The sequence below is a fragment of the Chiroxiphia lanceolata genome, chromosome 8 (genome assembly GCF_009829145.1).
Source record: "Chiroxiphia lanceolata isolate bChiLan1 chromosome 8, bChiLan1.pri, whole genome shotgun sequence".
NCBI classification, from domain to species: Eukaryota; Metazoa; Chordata; class Aves; order Passeriformes; family Pipridae; genus Chiroxiphia; species Chiroxiphia lanceolata.
In genome coordinates, this window is record NC_045644.1 from 27,873,557 (window position 1) to 27,892,474 (window position 18,918).

At 46.3% G+C, this 18,918-nt stretch overlaps 2 protein-coding genes across 4 annotated transcripts in view; both read left to right on the forward strand.

The window, feature by feature from the left end:
* Positions 1-708: 708 nt before the first annotated feature.
* On the forward strand, positions 709-2,968 carry SLC18A3 (solute carrier family 18 member A3). The gene has a single exon (XM_032694935.1). The coding sequence runs from the start codon at positions 709-711 to the stop codon at positions 2,293-2,295; it is 1,587 nt and encodes a 528-aa protein (XP_032550826.1). The 3' UTR covers positions 2,296-2,968.
* An 819-nt stretch (positions 2,969-3,787) lies between these two features.
* CHAT (choline O-acetyltransferase) overlaps positions 3,788-18,918 on the forward strand; it is a 33,051-nt gene continuing 17,920 nt past the window's right edge. Inside the window, exons 1-7 of one of the 3 annotated variants that reach the window (XM_032695290.1) lie at positions 3,788-3,809; positions 7,456-7,601; positions 9,527-9,718; positions 11,825-11,943; positions 13,373-13,426; positions 16,081-16,261; positions 17,271-17,448. In XM_032695290.1, coding sequence (XP_032551181.1) covers positions 7,539-7,601; positions 9,527-9,718; positions 11,825-11,943; positions 13,373-13,426; positions 16,081-16,261; positions 17,271-17,448 — 787 coding nt within the window. In that variant the 5' untranslated portion in view covers positions 3,788-3,809; positions 7,456-7,538. Of the gene's footprint in view, positions 3,810-4,393; positions 4,572-4,991; positions 5,014-7,455; positions 7,602-9,526; positions 9,719-11,824; positions 11,944-13,372; positions 13,427-16,080; positions 16,262-17,270; positions 17,449-18,918 lie in introns of those variants that run through there. The other 2 variants (XM_032695288.1, XM_032695289.1) reach the window with 2 other exon arrangements.

Genomic DNA, 18,918 nt, shown 5'->3' on the forward strand with positions numbered 1-18,918 from the left:
CGGGGAGGGGGCGGCTGTTCCAGGCGGCTCCGGCTCGGGGACAGAGGGTCTTTGCGGCTCGCACCGGTCAGGGGCTCAGCCGGTAGTCTCCGACCTCCGCCGGCTGGCCGGGCTCTGGACCGCCCGCCGAGGCGGCGGCGGCACAGGGCCGAGAGCACCCGGGACCGCTGCCCGCAACACCGGCGGGCGCACGTCGGAGCCAGCCCGCTGCCGCCCAGGCCCCGGGGGGAAGCGATGGAGAGAAGGCGCCGGGAGGTTGCAGGAGAGCCGGAGGCGCGTCCAGCGGCCCCCTGACACCCGCGGCCATACCCGCCGTCGGGCCGGCGAGAGTTGCCGTCGGGCCCCCGCCTCGGGGGCGGTGCCGCCGCCTCCCCGTCCCCCCAGGCACACCCCCGGGGCGGGAAGGTCCCGGTGGCACCCCCTCCCCGCAGGCCCCCGGCTGTGTCCGGCGCGGTGCAGCGGGGCGGGGCGCGGAGGGCGGGCGGCGGGGCCGGCGCGGTGGCGGGGGCGGGTGGGGTTTCCGTGCGCGGCGCTTATTAGTGTGGTGATGGAGGACCGGCCCCTCGGAGCCGCCTCGCAGCGGCGGCGCGGGCTGGCGGCGGCCGCCGGGAGGTGAGCGGCGGCGGCAGCTCGGGCGGTGGAGGCGGCGGGGCCGCCCCCGCCGTGCCCCATGCGGGCGGCGGGGCGGCGGCGGCGGCGCTGAGGGCGATGTCGGAGGCGGGGGGCGCGGGCCGGGCGCGGGCCGCCGTGGAGCGGCTCTCGGAGGCGGTGGGCGAGCGGCGGCGGCAACTGGGCACCGCCATGGGGGAGGCGCGGCGGCAGCGGCGGCTGCTGCTGATGGTGGTGTGCGTGGCGCTGCTGCTGGACAACATGCTCTACATGGTCATCGTGCCCATCATCCCCGACTACATCGCGGCCATGCGTGGCGGCGGGGGCGCCGCCGGCCCGTCCGTGCCCGCGGGGGGCAACGGGAGCGGCGGCGGCAACCGGAGCCTCCTGCCGGCGCGGTACCCGCCGGCCACGGGGGGCAACGAGGACGTGCAGATCGGGGTGCTCTTCGCCTCCAAAGCCATGCTGCAGCTGCTGGTGAACCCCCTCAGCGGCACCCTCATCGACCGCGTGGGCTACGAGGTGCCGCTGCTGGCCGGGCTGGCCGTCATGTTCCTCTCCACCGCCACCTTCGCCTTTGCCGAGAACTACGCGACGCTTTTCGCGGCGCGCAGCCTGCAGGGGCTGGGATCGGCCTTCGCCGACACCGCCGGGATCGCCCTCATCGCCGACCGCTACGCCGAGGAGCCGGCGCGGAGCCGCGCCCTGGGCACGGCGCTGGCCTGCATCTCCTTCGGCAGCCTGGCCGCACCCCCCTTCGGCGGCGTCCTCTACGAGTTCGCAGGCAAGCGGGTGCCCTTCCTGGTGCTGGCCTGCGTCTGCCTCCTCGACGGGCTGCTGCTGCTGGCCCTGGCACCGCCCGGCGCCACCGGGGCACGGGCCAACATGCCTGTCGGCACCCCCATCCACCGCCTCATGGTCGACCCCTACATCGCCGTGGTGGCAGGGGCCCTGGCCACCTGCAACATTCCCCTGGCCTTCTTGGAGCCCACCATCGCCAACTGGATGAAGGATTCCATGGGGGCCAGCGAGTGGGAGGTGGGCCTCACCTGGCTGCCCGCCTTCTTCCCCCACGTGCTGGGTGTCTACGTCACCGTCCGGCTGGCTGCTGCGTACCCCCACCTTCAGTGGTTCTACGGGGCCCTGGGCATGGCCATCATCGGCGCCAGCTCCTGCTTGGTGCCAGCCTGCAGGAATTTTGGGCAGGTCATCATTCCCCTGTGTGGCATCTGCTTCGGCATCGCCCTGGTGGACACAGCCCTGCTGCCCACCCTGGCTTTCCTGGTGGACGTGCGCCACGTCTCTGTCTACGGCAGCGTCTACGCCATTGCAGACATCTCCTACTCGGTGGCGTACGCCCTGGGGCCCATCGTGGCTGGCCAGATTGTGCACACCATGGGCTTTGCACAGCTCAATCTGGGCATGGGGCTCGCCAATGTGCTTTATGCCCCGGTCCTCCTCTTTCTCAAAAACGTCTGCCAAATGAAACCCTCTCACTCTGAGAGGAACATCCTCCTTGAGGAAGGACCTAAGGGACTCTATGACACCATCAAAATGGAGGAGCGCAAAGGCGTGGGCAAAAGCCTGCAGCCAGCGGGTGAGATGGATGAGAATGGCATGGACTCATACCACAGGGACCTGAAAGGGGTGTCTGAGGAGGACTCATCAGACTATGAGTACAGTTAGATTTCCCCCATGCAGCCCAGCCCCATGAGCAAGGAAGGACATGTGGGGGAGAGAGAGGGAAAGGGGGGGATGACAGTGTTACTGCATTATGTTTCTGTACTGATGTGCAATATATACAGTTTAACCTTTGTCATGATGTAATGGCTTTCTTCTAGATTTATTTTTAATTGGTATTTCTTTCAGCATTCTGGCAAAGTGGAGGGGATGGGGAATGGGGGGACAATACTGAAGAAAGTTATTGGAGTAATCATTGCCATAAATCTGAGGGGATCCTTCCAAAAAACCCACCAAAAAGAAAACAAAAAACTCATCAGCCTTTTAGCTGGGGTATAATTGTGCAGAGTGTCCTCAAGCTGAAACTGTGTGTGACATATTGTATATCTCTGTAAAAAATACAAGAAAAGCAAAAAAAGTATGTGTAAAATTTCAAATGGCTTATTCAGGGACTTAAGAAATCTTGTGTACATATACTCAGACTTTCAGTTGGTTTCATATATTTAAGAAGAGCAACAACTGTCACACTGTCACATTTTATTCTTCCTTGAGAATAAACTGAAGTATTGTACTTTTTTTTTCTCTCTTGTGCTGCTCTCCAATAAGTGCAATATGCTGTATTATGTTGAAGTCCAAATTACAAGAATAATACAATCTGAATAAATGGAATTGAAGGGGATCGATTGTCTTTTGTTTTGTTGTTGAGGGCTGCTTGAGGGAGGGAGCTGGTTGTGCTCGTTGTAACCCCTGTGGTAACAATTCCCCATAGCAGTATCTATCTCAGTAGCTACCAAAATTGCACAGGAGAAGACCCCAATACAAAATGTTCTCATTCATTCTTCACAACATATCAGGTCTGAGCAAGCAACATCCCACTGCGAACACGCTACCGATTGCCTAAAAACAGCTCCTTGTATTCTTATGCGAATTTAATTTAATGCCCACAATGATGAATTTCAATTTTTTGAGTATTTAAAAAATTACATGACCAGCAGTTAAGAGACAATACTAGAAAATGCCTTTCGTGGTGTTAATGCTGCCCCAATTGCAACGTGTCTGTCTCAGTGGGTTAACAGGGATTAAACAAAACAAAAGATGGGTGAAGTACTTCATTCAAACATTTGCAAAAAGTGGAAACCTTCGATCTAACCACAACGCAACCAGACTGCATAGCTTTCCCTGCAGATTTCTGTTGATATTAAATAAAATCGTTTATTTTAATTCCTATCTTATTAGGAAACAAAATAAATTACTTGTAATCTCAAGAGAGAAAGAAAAAAATTACAAACGGCCACAGCGCCTGCTTAAGGGCTCCCACCCGTCCCTGGGGATCCGGGCGCCGCGAGGGACCCGCGGACTCACGGCCAGTGGGTTCCGCTGGGCTGCGCGGGACGCGCGGCCCCGCAGCTCCTGCCGGGGCGGGCGAGTCACTGCTTACGCGGCGCAAAACTCATGAAAACAGCGCGACAGCTCTTTGGCACAGGGATTTGGCGAAGGAGAGATGGCCACCGCGGTGGGAGGTGAGCCTCGCTTCCCTAAACCGCAGCCGCTTCTTTGCGGTAAGCGGCCACAGCGGTGCCGCCTCCGGTCCGCCGCCCGCGCTCCCGCTACTGCTGCCGGCCCCGGGGCAGCTCCCGCAGAGCCCGGACCCCTCTCGGCACCGCTGCCGCCCCGTCGCAGCTTCCACCCCTCCCGGCCCTGGTGCCGGCAGCCCACCGGCAGCACCGCCCGCCCCTGTGCGGCCGCGGAGCTTTCAGGAGCCGCAGATGCCCCGCGGCGACACTGCTCGGCAATTGCGACAACCCCCGTGGCAACGCGGGGCAGCGAGCGCAGTGACCCCTCGCAGTCCCCTCACGGACCCCTTTTCCCCGCCGCACAGGGAGCCTCTCGGCTGACCCCGACGGCGGTGAGAGCACGGGCGAGCCCGGCGCTGCCCGGTTCCCCCCGCCCCCCTCACGGGACACGGCGGGCACGGGGCGAGCTGGCGCCGGTGCAACCGGCGGGCACAGGCTCCCGCACGGGCGGAACAGCCGCGGGGGCAGCGCAGGCACCAACGCCTGTTGCGCGCAGCGGGAGGGGCGGGTAGGGCAGGGCAGGGCAGGGCAGGGCAGGGCCGGGCGGCGCGGGGCGGGGAGGAGCCAGGCAGCGGCGGAGACGAGCCGCCCTCCGCACGCCCCCGCCCAGAGGGGACCTGGCCGCGGAGGAGGCGGCGGTACCTTGGACAGAGCCGCCGCGACTCGAGAGCCCGGCCGGCAGCCGCTCCGGAGCGCCCCGACGAGCAGGTACGGGCGGGCGGGCTGCGCGCCCCACGCCTCCCGCTGCCCCGACGGTGCGGATGCAGGCGCCGGGAGAGCCAGGGGCTTGGGAGCGGGGAAAGGGGGCGGTGGGTCCCCCGGAGCGGAGCCGAGCGGGCTCCCCTTGCCGAACTCCGCGGCTCCGGCGGCACCCACGGGGCCGCTTCGTTGCCGCCCGCCGCCCGCGTGTCCCGCCGTGACGGGCGGTTTGGGAGGGAAGGGGCGCCCCCGGGACTAAGGCTCGGGAAGGGCTCGGGACGCGCCGGCAACCTCCGGCGGAGCGTGGGCGCTCCCCGACGGGTCCAGCGCTGCTCGCAGGGAGCTCACGGCCGGCGACAGGGCGGTTCCTGGCTCCTCTCGCAATGTCAGCGGCTGCAGCAGCGCGCACTTCACAGTTGTATTCCTGATAACGCAGACATCCCTCTTAACTGTAAGCAGAGATTCCTGAGAACTTGAAGCTTATTCTCCTGATAACACTGAGAGTGAGGATGACTAGATAGACGGGGGCTGAGTGTATTGCCCAACAATACTGTATACTGCAAGCTGCCTCCCAAGTCCACAATGTATGGAGAACTCAACTATAAGCACATGGGCTTATTTCAGTCCTCCTCTGCTATCTGCTAGCAGAGAGATCAGTGCCTTTTGTTGTGGATTTGAGTCGCTGCTTTGAGCTGTGGGGAAGGCCACCCGCTCCTCAACCTGCTGTCACTCACAGCCCCCCTGCTAAGCCTCTCACTCCAGCCCTCCAGCTAAGCCAGCTGTAAATAAAAACAGCTAGGATTATTTTATATGTTTTTGCCTAATAACTTTGACAATGTGCCTCACAGCCTTCTAGTGAGCAACTTTGAAGTTATCTTGAATTTCTGCAGGATTTTCTCCTGTGTCAGTTTTCTTGTCCTTTATTAGGCAAATACAGGATTGTGTGTGATGTTAAGCTGTCACCCCTTGAACCAGAGACAAAGCCTCCGTTCATCCCCATGCCAGAGAAAAGCACAGTTCAGGCTACCACCTCCAAACTCCTTATCACACTGTTTTTACAGATATGTGGATCGGGTCTGTTGGTAGTAGCATTTCCCACAGACACAGTACAGATTTGTAGCGGGTGTGATGCCACCGTTATTTTTTTGACAAAAAACATAGGGAAAGAAAGAACAAAAGTCCCAGCGAGAAGAATACCTGCAGGATTTTCCCTTTAAGGGAGTACAGTTTTAGGGGCTCTAAAGACAAAATGGCTGCTCTGTATTTGAACACAGGTGGGGAGCCAGTCTATAAACAACTGGGCAAGCTACAGTCTTCCAAGAGTTACAGGACATGACCATTATTTGAAGTGCTTTGACCCTGTGTTGCTAGGAATAGAGTGCAGGGCTAAGTGAGACCAGTGCAGCACACGAGAGGGAGGGAAGCAGTGCAGTGTGTTAATGTGGCCTCTCCGTGAGGGAAATCGTCTCTCACCTGGGTTGAAATTGTGAGCAGATGACGGATCAACACGAGTTTGCTTTGTGGCTCATTGCAGGGCCCCGGGGACATCTCTCAACCCTATACAACCTATTTCACAGCACATGGCTCCACTGAAAGCCATTGCAGGACAGGATCGACACCAGGTGTCAGCGACCACATACACATTGGCAGAGCTGGAATAGCCAAGCCAATCCTCAGGAGAGGAATAATGCACAGCCATCTCTGCCCATTGCTAAGCAGAACTCTTCATCTCACTTTCTTACACTGTAGGATTTTTAACCAAATTGTTCTTCAAAGCTGTTTTAGAAATATCTCAAGTGTCCTGAATGTATAGTCCCAAAGATTACAGAAAGGAAAGTATTTTCTACATAGTCAACATGTGTTGTCTTTCATATTTCGCATACACACAGTGGAAAGTAATTAAATAAATCCAAAAAAACTGTAATCCATCAAGATCTGACTGAACACAAAGAACTTGCTCTACTTTAGCTGCATTTAAGTACTATCATAATTGAATGACAATTGCTTGGTGTGGGCACTGTTATGTCAAGAAATACGTGTGTCATATAGCTTATTTTTGTATAGAAAAGCAGTAAGATGCATCTTTAGAAAACAAAACCAGGATAAGCACAATACCAGAGAGACACCAGTGGAAGTATTCGCTCTGTCACAGATTACTTTTGTGACTTTTGGCAGGTTAAGCCATCTCCCTGGATAGTTACATGCTATTTGAGAAGACTGCTGTATGAAGCACAGTGTATGCCACTGCTGCCAGTCCTCTCACAGCCAGCCTGCCAGCTTAGGCAGGCTCATGGGGTCCTCCAGCCCACATCTTTGCCCCAAAGCACTGGCACCCAGTGAGCTTCTAGGTTGCAGGGGGCAAAGGCACATCTCCATCAAGCTCCTTTCTACAGCTTTTACGTCTTCTAGCACAGCAGCTCACTGTATCCATGGAACCATGCAGTGACAAATACATTTAAAGACTATGGTGCTTTCATATAAAATGGTAGATAGAAAAATGCAGCCTTACTATTACCTGTGTCAACATAAGTACATTCAAAGAAAAGTCACCTCTTTCCTCCAGCTAACATATAACAGTCATACAACAGTGCACGGATCACGCCACAATAAATTGCAAAGTAAATTACAGTGACAAAATAAACCATGCTGAGAAGGCACCTTTTATGAGCATCAGATAGTTCTGAATATATAAATTTATAGCAAAATGAGACAAACAATGTCAGAGCAATCTCCACAGGGCTCAGTTTAGCTACTTTTGACTGTTGTACTTCTATTTCTCTTCAGTTTTGCATTCTGAAGCCTCTGCGTATGCTTGCGCAGGGAATACTCCCCTCATGCATTTTGGTTATAAATAATGGGTACTGACAGGACTTTAAATCTTTTCTATTTCCAGAACTGAGGCGTGAGGCTCCATAAGTGCCCCCAAGTGGCTTCAATTTCTGCCCTCAACAAAAGATACCAAAAAGAAATGCAGAAATGCCTGACCTAGAAAAAAACACGCAGAAGAAAGAGAAAGATACATGCAGTAAAGATGAGACAGTAAGTGACTGTTTCGGGAAAACAAAAAGAAAAAAAGAAGAGACTTAACAACTTTTAATACTGTAAATTAATGAAAATTGATATAATAATTGTAACCCAAGCTCTCCAGAGCCTATTTCTTCATTTCAGGGAACACTTCTCATATCCAAATACGCTCTTTCTCCCAACATCCTATGAAGAATTCCAGTAAGTGAAATATTATTATACAACAGCAGATGCATTGCTACCAAGTCAGGGATGGCATGTAATTATTTTTTAATAGTACAGAACTATCAAACTATCACATATGATTCATTTTAAAGCTGCTTTAGGAGATGCCAGATGTGTATGCCTGTAAGAAGTCAACCTCTTGAGTTTAAAGCTTTTTTCCTAAGCAGAGTCATGAACTGTTCAGTAACCTTATCCAGAAAGATAAGGCTGAAGCCAGGTATCAAAAAGAAATACTGTTTAGCACATCTGTTCCCACTGGCCAAGAAATCAATGACAGAAGAAATATGTCTTGACTAAACATAGCTTGAAACTGTAGAATTGCCATTCTCTTATTTCTGAGATCCAGGGTGCATTACAGGCTAAATTGGATTTGCATTTCCATTAATAAAAGAGAATCCTATGACACTTTTTACGAGTATCTAAAATCTTCAGTTTCTAGATAGGGAAGCGTAATGCAGCACTGACTTTTCTGTGGATGTCAAAAGGCAGAGCTGGTATTTGAGCTCAGAGGACAGTGAGAGACTGTCCTACTGTTCAGAGCATTTTCTCCACCCCCTCCCTCCCTGCATGCACTAGCAGAGAAGTCTGCAGCTAGATTTGCTCTAAGCAGCAGGTGGAACAAGGTGACTGCTAGTCCTTTCTTCCAACCAAAATGACACTCTGGTCCTGCAATCCTGTGAAAATCAATGTCTGTTACACCAAGATGTAGTAAAAAAAAAAAAAAAAGGTGAAATTTGCCTACTTTAGCAGATAGGTAAAAATCTAATTAGAAAAATAAACCCTCCAAAAGTTTATGGCCTACACCAATCACTAATGGCCAAGCATAGCTGCATTAGATGCTCATTTCTCAAGTGGGGGACACAGCCACCTCCCTGAGGAGCCATGCTTAGAGCATCACAGCCTTTTGCAATTTCCCAGTCTTTTATGAATTATCTCCTTGTTTGATTTTCCCACTACCCCCATAACTGTTCTGGCTTTTAAATTACTAATTACACTTCACTTGGTTAGTTCTACATTAAAAAACAAAGGAAGCTTAATTGCATGAGTAGCATGAGACTCTTTTCTTCCCAGATACTGTTGCTCCAAAACAGGATGAGGATAAAGCAAGTATAAACAGAAATGCTTTATCAAGCCATTTATGGGGGTTCCAGACAGACTGACAGCAAAGGTTTGCCAGGGTAAAACACAGGTTTATTGAGGACTGTACCTAGTCAGTACTAATAAACAGGAAGACCAGTGTGTTTTCTATTTCTGTAGCTTTATAACCACTCATTTTATCAATGAGACAAGTATTAACCCATGGTTTTACTAATCACAAGCTAAATGTACTTCTTTACTAATGAAATACCTTTTATTCAGGCATTATATTACTATGCTGTCATGTATTTGCAGATTTCCTAGAGCCTAGCTGAGACTATATGCTTGCACCATGACTCATTGTCCTACGATTTCTAGAATTTTTAACAAGGAATATTCTCCTTAGTAGTTTTCCACTACTCCCCTAGTCTATCCATTTGAAAGCTTTCAAATAGAGTTACTGGAGAGTACATTTGCAGTAATCATGCCTTCAGCTGCTAAAACAGAATAAATCAATTAAAAAATGGATGCAATATATTAATCAGCAACAAAAGCAAAAAAAAAAGAAATAAAAAAGGGGACAGATTAGGAACAAGTAGAATTACTTGCTTATATATGTATATTTTTTTAATGACTAGGCAGTGCCAAAACTTCCAGTTCCACCACTGCAACAGACCTTAGGCATGTACCTACAGTGCATGAAACACTTGGTGCCAGAGGAACAATTTAAGAAGACCAAGGTCATAGTGGAGCAGTTTGGAATTCCAGGAGGCCTGGGAGAATCCTTGCAGAAAATGCTTGAGGAAAGAAGGGAAAAGACGATGAACTGGGTAAGCAAATACAGATGAGAAAAATAATTGCTGTGTTGGATGATGCTCGTTTACAAGCTCTTTCTGTTTTTCTACATGGAATCACTGTTTTCTTTCAGCTGGTCAATGCAAACAGGGGTCACATCAGATTCTGACAAGGGGAATGAATATTTCCAACATACGAGGCTAGATATTTCAAATTATGTCAAAATCTGTATCATTATTATGTTTTCAGATCAACAGTTTGTTGGCATCAATAAAGACATTCATTCACCTCAGGTACATGCACAGAGGTGTCAGCAAGACCTGTAGGAAGCACTATATTACATCAGTTTTGGACGTAATTTCTTCCTTTCCCTTTAATAATAGGATTTAGATTTTTTTATTGAAATGAAAAATGCTTTCTGATAGGGCTATAAAAAGTGCCTTGCATACACATCTACCCAAAGCTCTGATCCACTCAAATTGTTCTGGAATGGAATACTTCAGGATAGGAATTACTCTCTTGAAACTGAACTATTATTTGCCATTCACTGTGACACTATACCAATGTTTTTACCCTGAAGTATTTACTTTGTCAAATATACACATACATGTATACATGTATATCTGTCACATAGACCATGCTGAGACCTCAGCCTTTTAAAAAGTCCAGCTTTCTACTTCCTAAGACAGGAAAATTAAATAAGCCGTAGCTGAAGTAGATTTTATCACTCCACAAAGTTGCAGTTCACCCTGTGTGGCAGCTGAAAACAAGAACTTTATTGAAGTCTTTCCATCCCAGCAAGGAAAATGGTTTCATGGATCAGTGAAATCCTGCAGGATTGCTACTCATGTCAGTGAATTGTGGTTCTCCCTGTACTTTTCAGTTGTGTGACGCACAAGAAAACTCCATCAAATTGCTGCTATAATCAGAGAAAAAAGGCTACAGTACTGGCAGTGCTTTTATTTTTAATACAGTGCTTCACTTCTGAATGAAATGCTGCCCAATCTTGTTTTGTTACTTTGATCATAGAACTTCATGGCTTTGGTGTCTAAGATAACTATCATTTAATGTTCCTGATAGCAAACAGTGTTCCACGAAACAGCTGCTCATTTAACCACTTACAGCATGAAAACTACAGAGGAAGGATACGTAAACATTTTCTGAAAATATGTCAATTTTAAATACTGGTTATTAAAATGAAATACCTGATTCTTAAGTTAAATCAGAAATTGTTTTATTTAGAATTTAACTTGCCAGGAGTATAGTTCTAGTATGTTCTCCTGAAGACTCCAGAGATTGTAGGGGAAGCATCTGTTCTAACAGCAATGAAATATCTCAGAGGAAAACTTTTTCAACTGATGCATGCATTTGTAATTATTTTTGCATAATTTCGTTGTTGTTTATAGTTACCATATGCAAAGCTTGCCCGCTCAGAAAGACCATTTGATCATTTTATGAAAGCCTCCATTTTCCAAATAATGATTCTTCAATCTTTGCTCAGACATAAACAAATGCAGTTACTGTACATCTGTGTTTTCAATAAAAACAGTTAGAAATTTAGTAAGCGTGTCTGGGTCAAGCACCAGCAATCTGTATTTGTGTCAGTGGACACAGAGAATTCTCCAGGGGCCTGATCCACATGCCAGTATCTGCGGGACCAAACCATCAGGCTTGGGAAATTCTTTTCCTTCTCTGTCTTGCTACAGAACAGTATCAGTAGAGCATCTTGGCATCATTGACAAATATTTGAAGCCCCTTGAGGAAAGCCATCACAAGTAAAACTCTGTCCCATCTCTTAAACATCTCCTAATCACTATGCAAGAGTTAACATGTTGTACTCAAGCATTTTTTGGTTGTAGGGAGAAGCAAACAACGAAATACCCAAAGCACCACGATACAGAGCTTGTTTACTTCTTAATGGAACACACTGTAAATTGCCATTGATTGAAAAATAGGATTATGGAATTGTGGCTGACTTCAGCTGAGCTGAGGTCGCGGAGCCCAGGCTGAAAATGCTCAGCAGCTCCATTAATCAGAGCCCATGCCTGACACCAGGAGCACCAAGCACTGTCCCCTCACCCCTGGGCTGCCTTTCCACGTGCTGTTTTGTAGCTTTAAGATTTCGTGTCCCCTTCCCTTAGGTGTTTAACTACTGGCTGGATGACATGTACCTCAACAACCGGCTAGCTCTTCCAGTCAATTCCAGCCCAGCAATTATCTTTGCTCGTCAGTATTTCAAGGATGTAAATGACCAGCTGAGGTAATGTACTACGACTTTGCAGCTTTTGCTAAATGAAAGGATATTTTAAATGTACTGCTTTTGCAAAAAGACAATCAACTTTCATTAGAAAATAAGGGCTGTAGCCATTAAATGATTTCCTACTAGGCCTGCTGACTGAGGGCAGTGTTTCTGGGGTTACTCATACTAATGTTCAGAAAGGAAAATGTCATTACTATTACATTTATTGCATGAAAAAAATGCCATGAGATTTATATTTTTAAGGAATATTTGCAAAGCTTTTTATTGTATGTAATCCAAGTAAACCACTTTGTGAGGAAAAAAATAAATACTAATTTCTGCCATATAGTTTGAAGGAAAATAATCTTTAACATGCCATCACTATGACTCGTAGCCACTCTGCAAACTGAAAAGGCCACGATGGTATTACATTATCCCTTTCAGATGCCCAGAAGGGCACCAGAAACACAGGGGATCTAAGAATAAGAATTCAGAAATCATTTTTCCCCAAGAACACTGCTTCCTTCTGGCTCATAATTCCCAGCCCTGAACTGATCCTTCTCCTTTGAGCTACTGTGGGCAATTACTATCATTTAAAAAGAGAAAAGGTAAGCACGTAGCCAAGCACAGAATATACCTCTCCAGACACCCTTAAAACAGGATTCCATTCTTCAGCCTTTACCAAAACGTTTCCTCCTTTTGAAACAGCAAAATGAACCAAATCTACCTTCATATAGTGCAATTTTCCTCTTTGCTTTTAGCACTCTCTAGCTGCTCATTACTGAAATAATTAACTGCATGTGAATTTATGCTATTATAAAACAGCCAGAACCTTGAAACCAATATGCATTATTTTAACATTTTGTGTAGACAGCTAATGCATCTTTTTACTTTAGTTTAAACATAACTATAAATGCTTCCATTCATTACTGACTAAATTTATTGTGCACAGAGCTTTCAAAAAACCTCCACTTTGCATTTTCTAATGCACGTGCTTTAACAAGGAAATATTTTTCTCAGAGCCTTCCATTCTGACACAGTGCAAATGGACAAAGTCAGGAAATAATACACCTGTCCTCAGCTCTGCAAAAAGAATATCTGCTTAGGACAGGAAGTACTCTAATAAATTGGACAGCTTATGAGTATTGATATTGAAACCCATGTAAAGGATTCTATTAAATATTCAGCCTCTGCTCCCATTCTCTAAATAAATGCTTTCAGGCTTCCTCCTGTGGTCTGTTTAACCATTTGAAGTGACTGTCTCTAGGATTTCATATTTCTCTTGTCATGAATTAATTTAGGTTTTGGGTGGGGGCAGGGAACTCTTCTTGCCAAGCCAGAAGACTTTCTCCCCTTATGCTGTGTCATCAATCACTCCTCTGTCTCTCAGAAACAGCCCAGTGTTGCCCAATGACAAAAGACTGATGTCACTTCTATCTGCCACTTGCAGGTTTGCCGCTAATCTCATTTCAGGAGTGCAAGACTACAAAGCTTTACTGGACACGTAAGTAGCTTGAAAGGAGAGCTGCTGCTTGAGTACCCACAGGGCTTCTGATTCAAAGGTGCTCTCAATACATAATTGGGCTGTATTGCACTCCTCCATCACTTGGAAGGGCTGGGGTTCCAGCATGCTTCAGGGAAGGGCTTCAGCAATTTTTTATGCACTTTACGCTTTTTTTACTGCAATGTAACAGGTTGAAGAGGGATCCTTTTTGATGGCCGGTAGTCATCAGTCTAGCAGGCACAGTGCAACCCAAAAGGAGAGGCACAATCTGTCTAACAGAGTTACCGAGAACACCAGAGGAAGTCTGTGCTCTCCACACCCAAAGAGCACCAGCACTGTGGGTACAAAGCCTGCACACCTTTGCTGGCACCCTCTACCTGCCAGGGCACTGCACCCCCTCCACGTCCTGCACTCTGCATTTAGAACACCAATCCTCCCTCCCCACAGAGAAATAACACATTTAGGGGAAGGAAGCCTCACCACAACAGACAAATAACACATTTAGGGGAAGGAAGCCTCACCACAGACAGGCTGGCTCAGTAGCTAGTCAGAGTAAGTTACTTATGCAATTGTTAGTTTCTGTATATAAACACTGGGGAAATACAAGATTCTTCGAGTCATGTATGAAGTAACTCATAACATAATATTTACATAGCAATTCTTAGCCTCACTTAGTATGTTCCAAGTTTACTGCTGAAACCACTGCTCCCTGAAGAATAGGAACAGTGGACAGCCAAGCACAACAGAGACCACACCATAGTAGAGAATAAATAATATGCTTTAACCAATTCTTATTTGGATGAGGAATTCAAACAATAAAGTTCCTGTCATCTATGAATAAGATAAAAGAAAGAAATAAGCTGTTTGATGTTTCACTTCAAAAGTCTGACAGCTACTCAGAAAGTATAGAAGAGCTACTTATTTAAGAACATGTGCTTTAGTCCAAGATATGCCATGCAACTTCATACACCAGCACTGGTGTGCTGTGAAGTACTATTGCATACTGCTGGAGTTGCATCTTTATATGACAGCATCTGAGATGAGATAAAGGAACCATATTGCTCAAACAAAGGATAATTTAAATTCTTACTGTTTTGACCTCACTACTCTAGAGCCAAAGACTCCTGTGATCAGATTTGCTTGTCTTAAATCAATAGCCACTGAAATCCTCACTACTGTATCCTCATTTGTCATTACTGTTTGCTTGTCTCTGTGTAACTATGAGGACACCATAATTGTAACATTTTCAGTTCCTTGTTGTTAAGGACTTGTACCAGCAAGTGTACTGCTATCTTCTCTTGATCATCCCACATGCAGATGTACAATATTTAAGCCCAAACCCAAGTGTTTAGCCTTAACTATGCAGATATTCCATGCAGTTTTGTCAGGACTAAGTATTTCAAACAAAGGCTACCTTGCTAATATAAAAAATAGCTGTAGGATCTTACACAGACATATAAATCAGTACAAGATTTTCCAGCGCCATCAGTTGGCGTTAATAACACCTTTCTTAACTGCTATAAGTACAGATTGTCTTCTATATAATCTACCATGCTATCCCACTATTTTCTATTATGACAGATTCTCTTTAAAGTGTTAAGTATAAGGGGATTTCTGCATTGTGCAAAATGTGGAAGAACACCCTGTTTTGCTGATAAGGAACAAAAATATTAAGCACCTTTATGAGGAAATAAGCGATACAGAAAGTTTGAAAACTGGGAACTAAAGTGCATACCCCTGGTTCAGAACTCCAACAGTTCTAAAGACACGGTTAAACAAGATAAACTAGCATAAGACATTACCCCTTATCAGCTGTATGACAGTAACCCTGCTTGCTTGCTTCTTTGCCTTTGCCCCTCTCTGCAAACTGGAAGTTTAGTCCTCTTTTTCTGAGGGAAAACCTCTGAACCACAAGATCATCTTCCTCCTGTGGTCTCTGCAGCCTCTCCCAACCAACAGAACCATTATTTCCTGCTGCAGCATCAGTGGGGTGTTTTACAAACCATAATCATAATTGTGATATCACTTTTTTTTTTTATGGCCACTAAAGAAGCCTTTTAGATGTTATTTTCAGATACCTTCCAATCAAAAAGGAATAGGTTTTCAGTGCATATTACCCCATAGGTCTAAGTAAGAATTAGCACAAAATCAAGGATCGGTGGAAAACAGAAATTCCCTCCGTATTGCCCAAGTGATTCCTGTTCATCAAGCAGGGTCCTCTCACACACTCTCTAACTCTGCACAGCACAGGGCCACTGTGATTTGCAGGGAATTTTATCAGTACCTTTCTTCAAGGTGCTACTTCTTTTCCAGCTGTTCTGCTGACTTCTGTCCTGCCAAGTTTCCAGAATCCCATCTAGGCAGGCTTCCTACGCGCATTCCAAAGCTGCTTGTGACCTGCTATTCTTTCCATTGCCACTAGATGATAATGCAATTGCTTAATGAATATGCATGAAGCTGCCAGGAATGATGTATTTAACTTTGGTATGGGAATTCATCTATTTCCCTTATACTGTAATCTCATTTTATTATTCAATTTGTGTTATACCTGATCTAATTGTAACAGAACAAAGGACAGATTAGATTTCTTTTCCCTTCTGTCTCTCTCTCCCTTCTTTTCCTCTTGCTTTGTTTTTCTCCTTCTCTTTCTACAGCCATGCTTTACCTGCTGATTTTTCTCGTGGACAGCTGTCTGGTCATCCTCTCTGTATGAAGCAATACTATGGACTCTTTTCTTCCTATCGCCTTCCAGGACCTACCAAAGATACCCTTGTGGCCCAGAAAAGCAATGTAATGCCAGAACCAGAACACATCATTGTTGCTTGTAACAATCAGGTAAAAGAGTTTCTTTTTTTATACCTTTCTATATTTCTTAATTTGCTTAAATTCACTCCAGAAGAGCCTAATCTAATCTCTGTTCAGAAATGCAATTAGCATGCTACGTATGAGCTCACTTCTTACCAAGCATTTGCGGTCAATATTTCCAAAAGATGCTTCTGCAGCATTTTTGTCCCTGGCCCACATCATGTTCCAAGAACAGCGATGCAGAAAGTAGGAATGTGGCAGAATTCATTTGCTCTCTCTTTCAAACAAAAATGTTTAATACACGGAGATGAAACCGCAGAGAAAAAGTATCTGCTTAGAGTGCATTTGCGGGAAATGCGCTTCTCTTGGCAGTCAAGTATTGGCACACAATATAATGGCATATATATCACCATGATATATGTGTGCATGGCATATACACCCTGTAGGGGGGCCTAAGGTGTGCCTGAAGAAGTTAGCACAGGTGCACACAGAAATATTGAAGCATTACAGTGAATCTGCCCCAACCAGTAATTGCCAGTGAGTATATGCCAGCAGAGTATATCAGCTGGGCAGAGTATCTTATAGCCCAACCTGACTATTTGCAGTACTGGAGTCATGCCTGCAGGCCCTCTTGGAATGAAGGGGTAGATTCCAGCAGTCCCTTTTCCAGGAAGTCCCATTCTTCACCCCAATAGGCAGTTCTCTCAATTGTCTAGGTTATTTTTAAACAAATAGTACCATGAAAATTATTTCCATATTTTCTGGTTTTATCTCTTCAGGGTTTTTTTAAGCTTATTCAAATGGCATATTTTTGAGTCTAATACACAATGGAAGTCTTCTATAGTAACTGGTATTACATTGGTGTTAAAACACAGGAGGGGTGAGCCCTGGGCCAGTCCCCAGCGGTTTTGTGCTCCACTGCCTCCAGGCCTGGCTCTCCAGACAGGACTTCAGCATCTCAACACCTACCCAGGCAACAGCAAAATGTTGGACCACAAAGGGTCTGACTGTTTTTCTGACTTCTGTCATTTTTTTGCAGTTCTTTGTTTTGGATGTTGTCATTAATTTCCGTCGTCTCAGTGAGGGAGATCTTTTCACTCAGTTACAAAAGATAGCCAAAATGGCAGAGAATGAAGAGGAAATGCTGCCTCCAATTGGCCTGCTGACAACAGATGGAAGAACAGAGTGGGCAGAGGCCAGGACGATCCTTATGAAAGGTTAGCAGCCACAACCCCAGCTTTCTCTTCTTCATCATCTTCCTCCTCTTCCTCCTCACCATCACTGCCTTTCTTTGCTGGAAGTGAACGTCACAGCAAATATAGGACTGAATGTGCAACGTTCCTGCTGAATTTTTGCAGCAGCAGGAAACTCGATATGTGTAAGTGTTCAGATATGTGTTACCAGGGGAGCAGCAGATACGGCTTGACCCTTTGGCTGTGTATGTTTATGTGTTAATGCCATGTAAAAACTCTCACTCCATTCTCTGTTTTTCATCGCATAAATTACATTACATCAGATTTTGTGATTTGTCTCTTTCTTCATATCCATTTCGTACCAGTAGGAATGAGGCATTCTCTTAGCTTTTGGCAACTGTCAGACATTTTTTATCTTACCTAAAAAAGGCATCTACAAATTAAGCACCTATTGAATCTAGCTGTGTACTCACTCTAGCCAATGGAGAAAGTACCACAGCAGATGCAACCAAATCTTAAGTATTAGGAAAGACAACACCAGTTATTATCTGGGGACAGTTCTCTCTCTCTTCCAACAGGCAGCATTTAGTTGTCTCAGATTCTGGACTTGAATGTCAAACTTTGAAACAGTTGAAAATAAAGGGTGAGGTCAGTGATCTTTATTACATCATACCTAATGTATTTTACCGAGAAGCTAAGTGAAGTAAATACCCTCTTCGTGCCATTTTACATGTCTGAAGTATTCACTTTTCCCTCCTGAAGATACTGTTAACTCATCTCTTTATCTCCAGTTCAGCAATGCTACAGAAAATATTGCTGTTTTACCAATGCCCTGGAATATAGAAGAGTTGCCAATAGTCTCAAAGTATGTTTACCATCCCAAGGAAGATTTCCCTTCATTTGTTCAAGTGTTATCTGTGCTTATAAAAACTTAGTATAGATAAACACACACAGACAGAGTCCTGGCCATTATTTCAGCAATATTACATAACACCAGCCTCATCTTTAGTCCTTCCCCTTCTTTTCCTTCCTTATTTTAATGAAAATTGAGGTAAACACCTAATTGTTTGTTTGCATGTCACGCTTTTAAGTAAAACAATGAATGCCTTGAAACCTGCCACAAAATCATCTTGTAAACTTACATCAGAAGAAAGAAAAAAAAAATAAACAAAAACTAGCAGAACCATCTCTATAGTGTTTTAGATGGCCTGGCATTTGCCAAAATATTCATTTTAATCAGGAAGCAAACCAACTCAGTTATGGAGCTGAAAAAACCAAAATTCTGCACTAGCAAATATCACCACATAGCACCACACAGAGCCTTCTCTAATCTAAGTAGGAATCCCATTCTGGACCACTGATATTAGCCAGCTCCTCTATATAGGTGAATGCATTGCTGGTACACATGGATACAAGATCATTAGCAGCCCTGCATAACTAACAGAGGAAGAGAAAACCTGTGAAGCAATGTGAAGTGAAAGGCGTCACTCCACA

Coding starts and splice junctions, on each gene's coding strand:
- SLC18A3 (XM_032694935.1), top strand. CDS start 709: ATGTCGGAGGCGGGGGGCGCGGGCCGGGCGCGGGCCGCCGTGGAGCGG.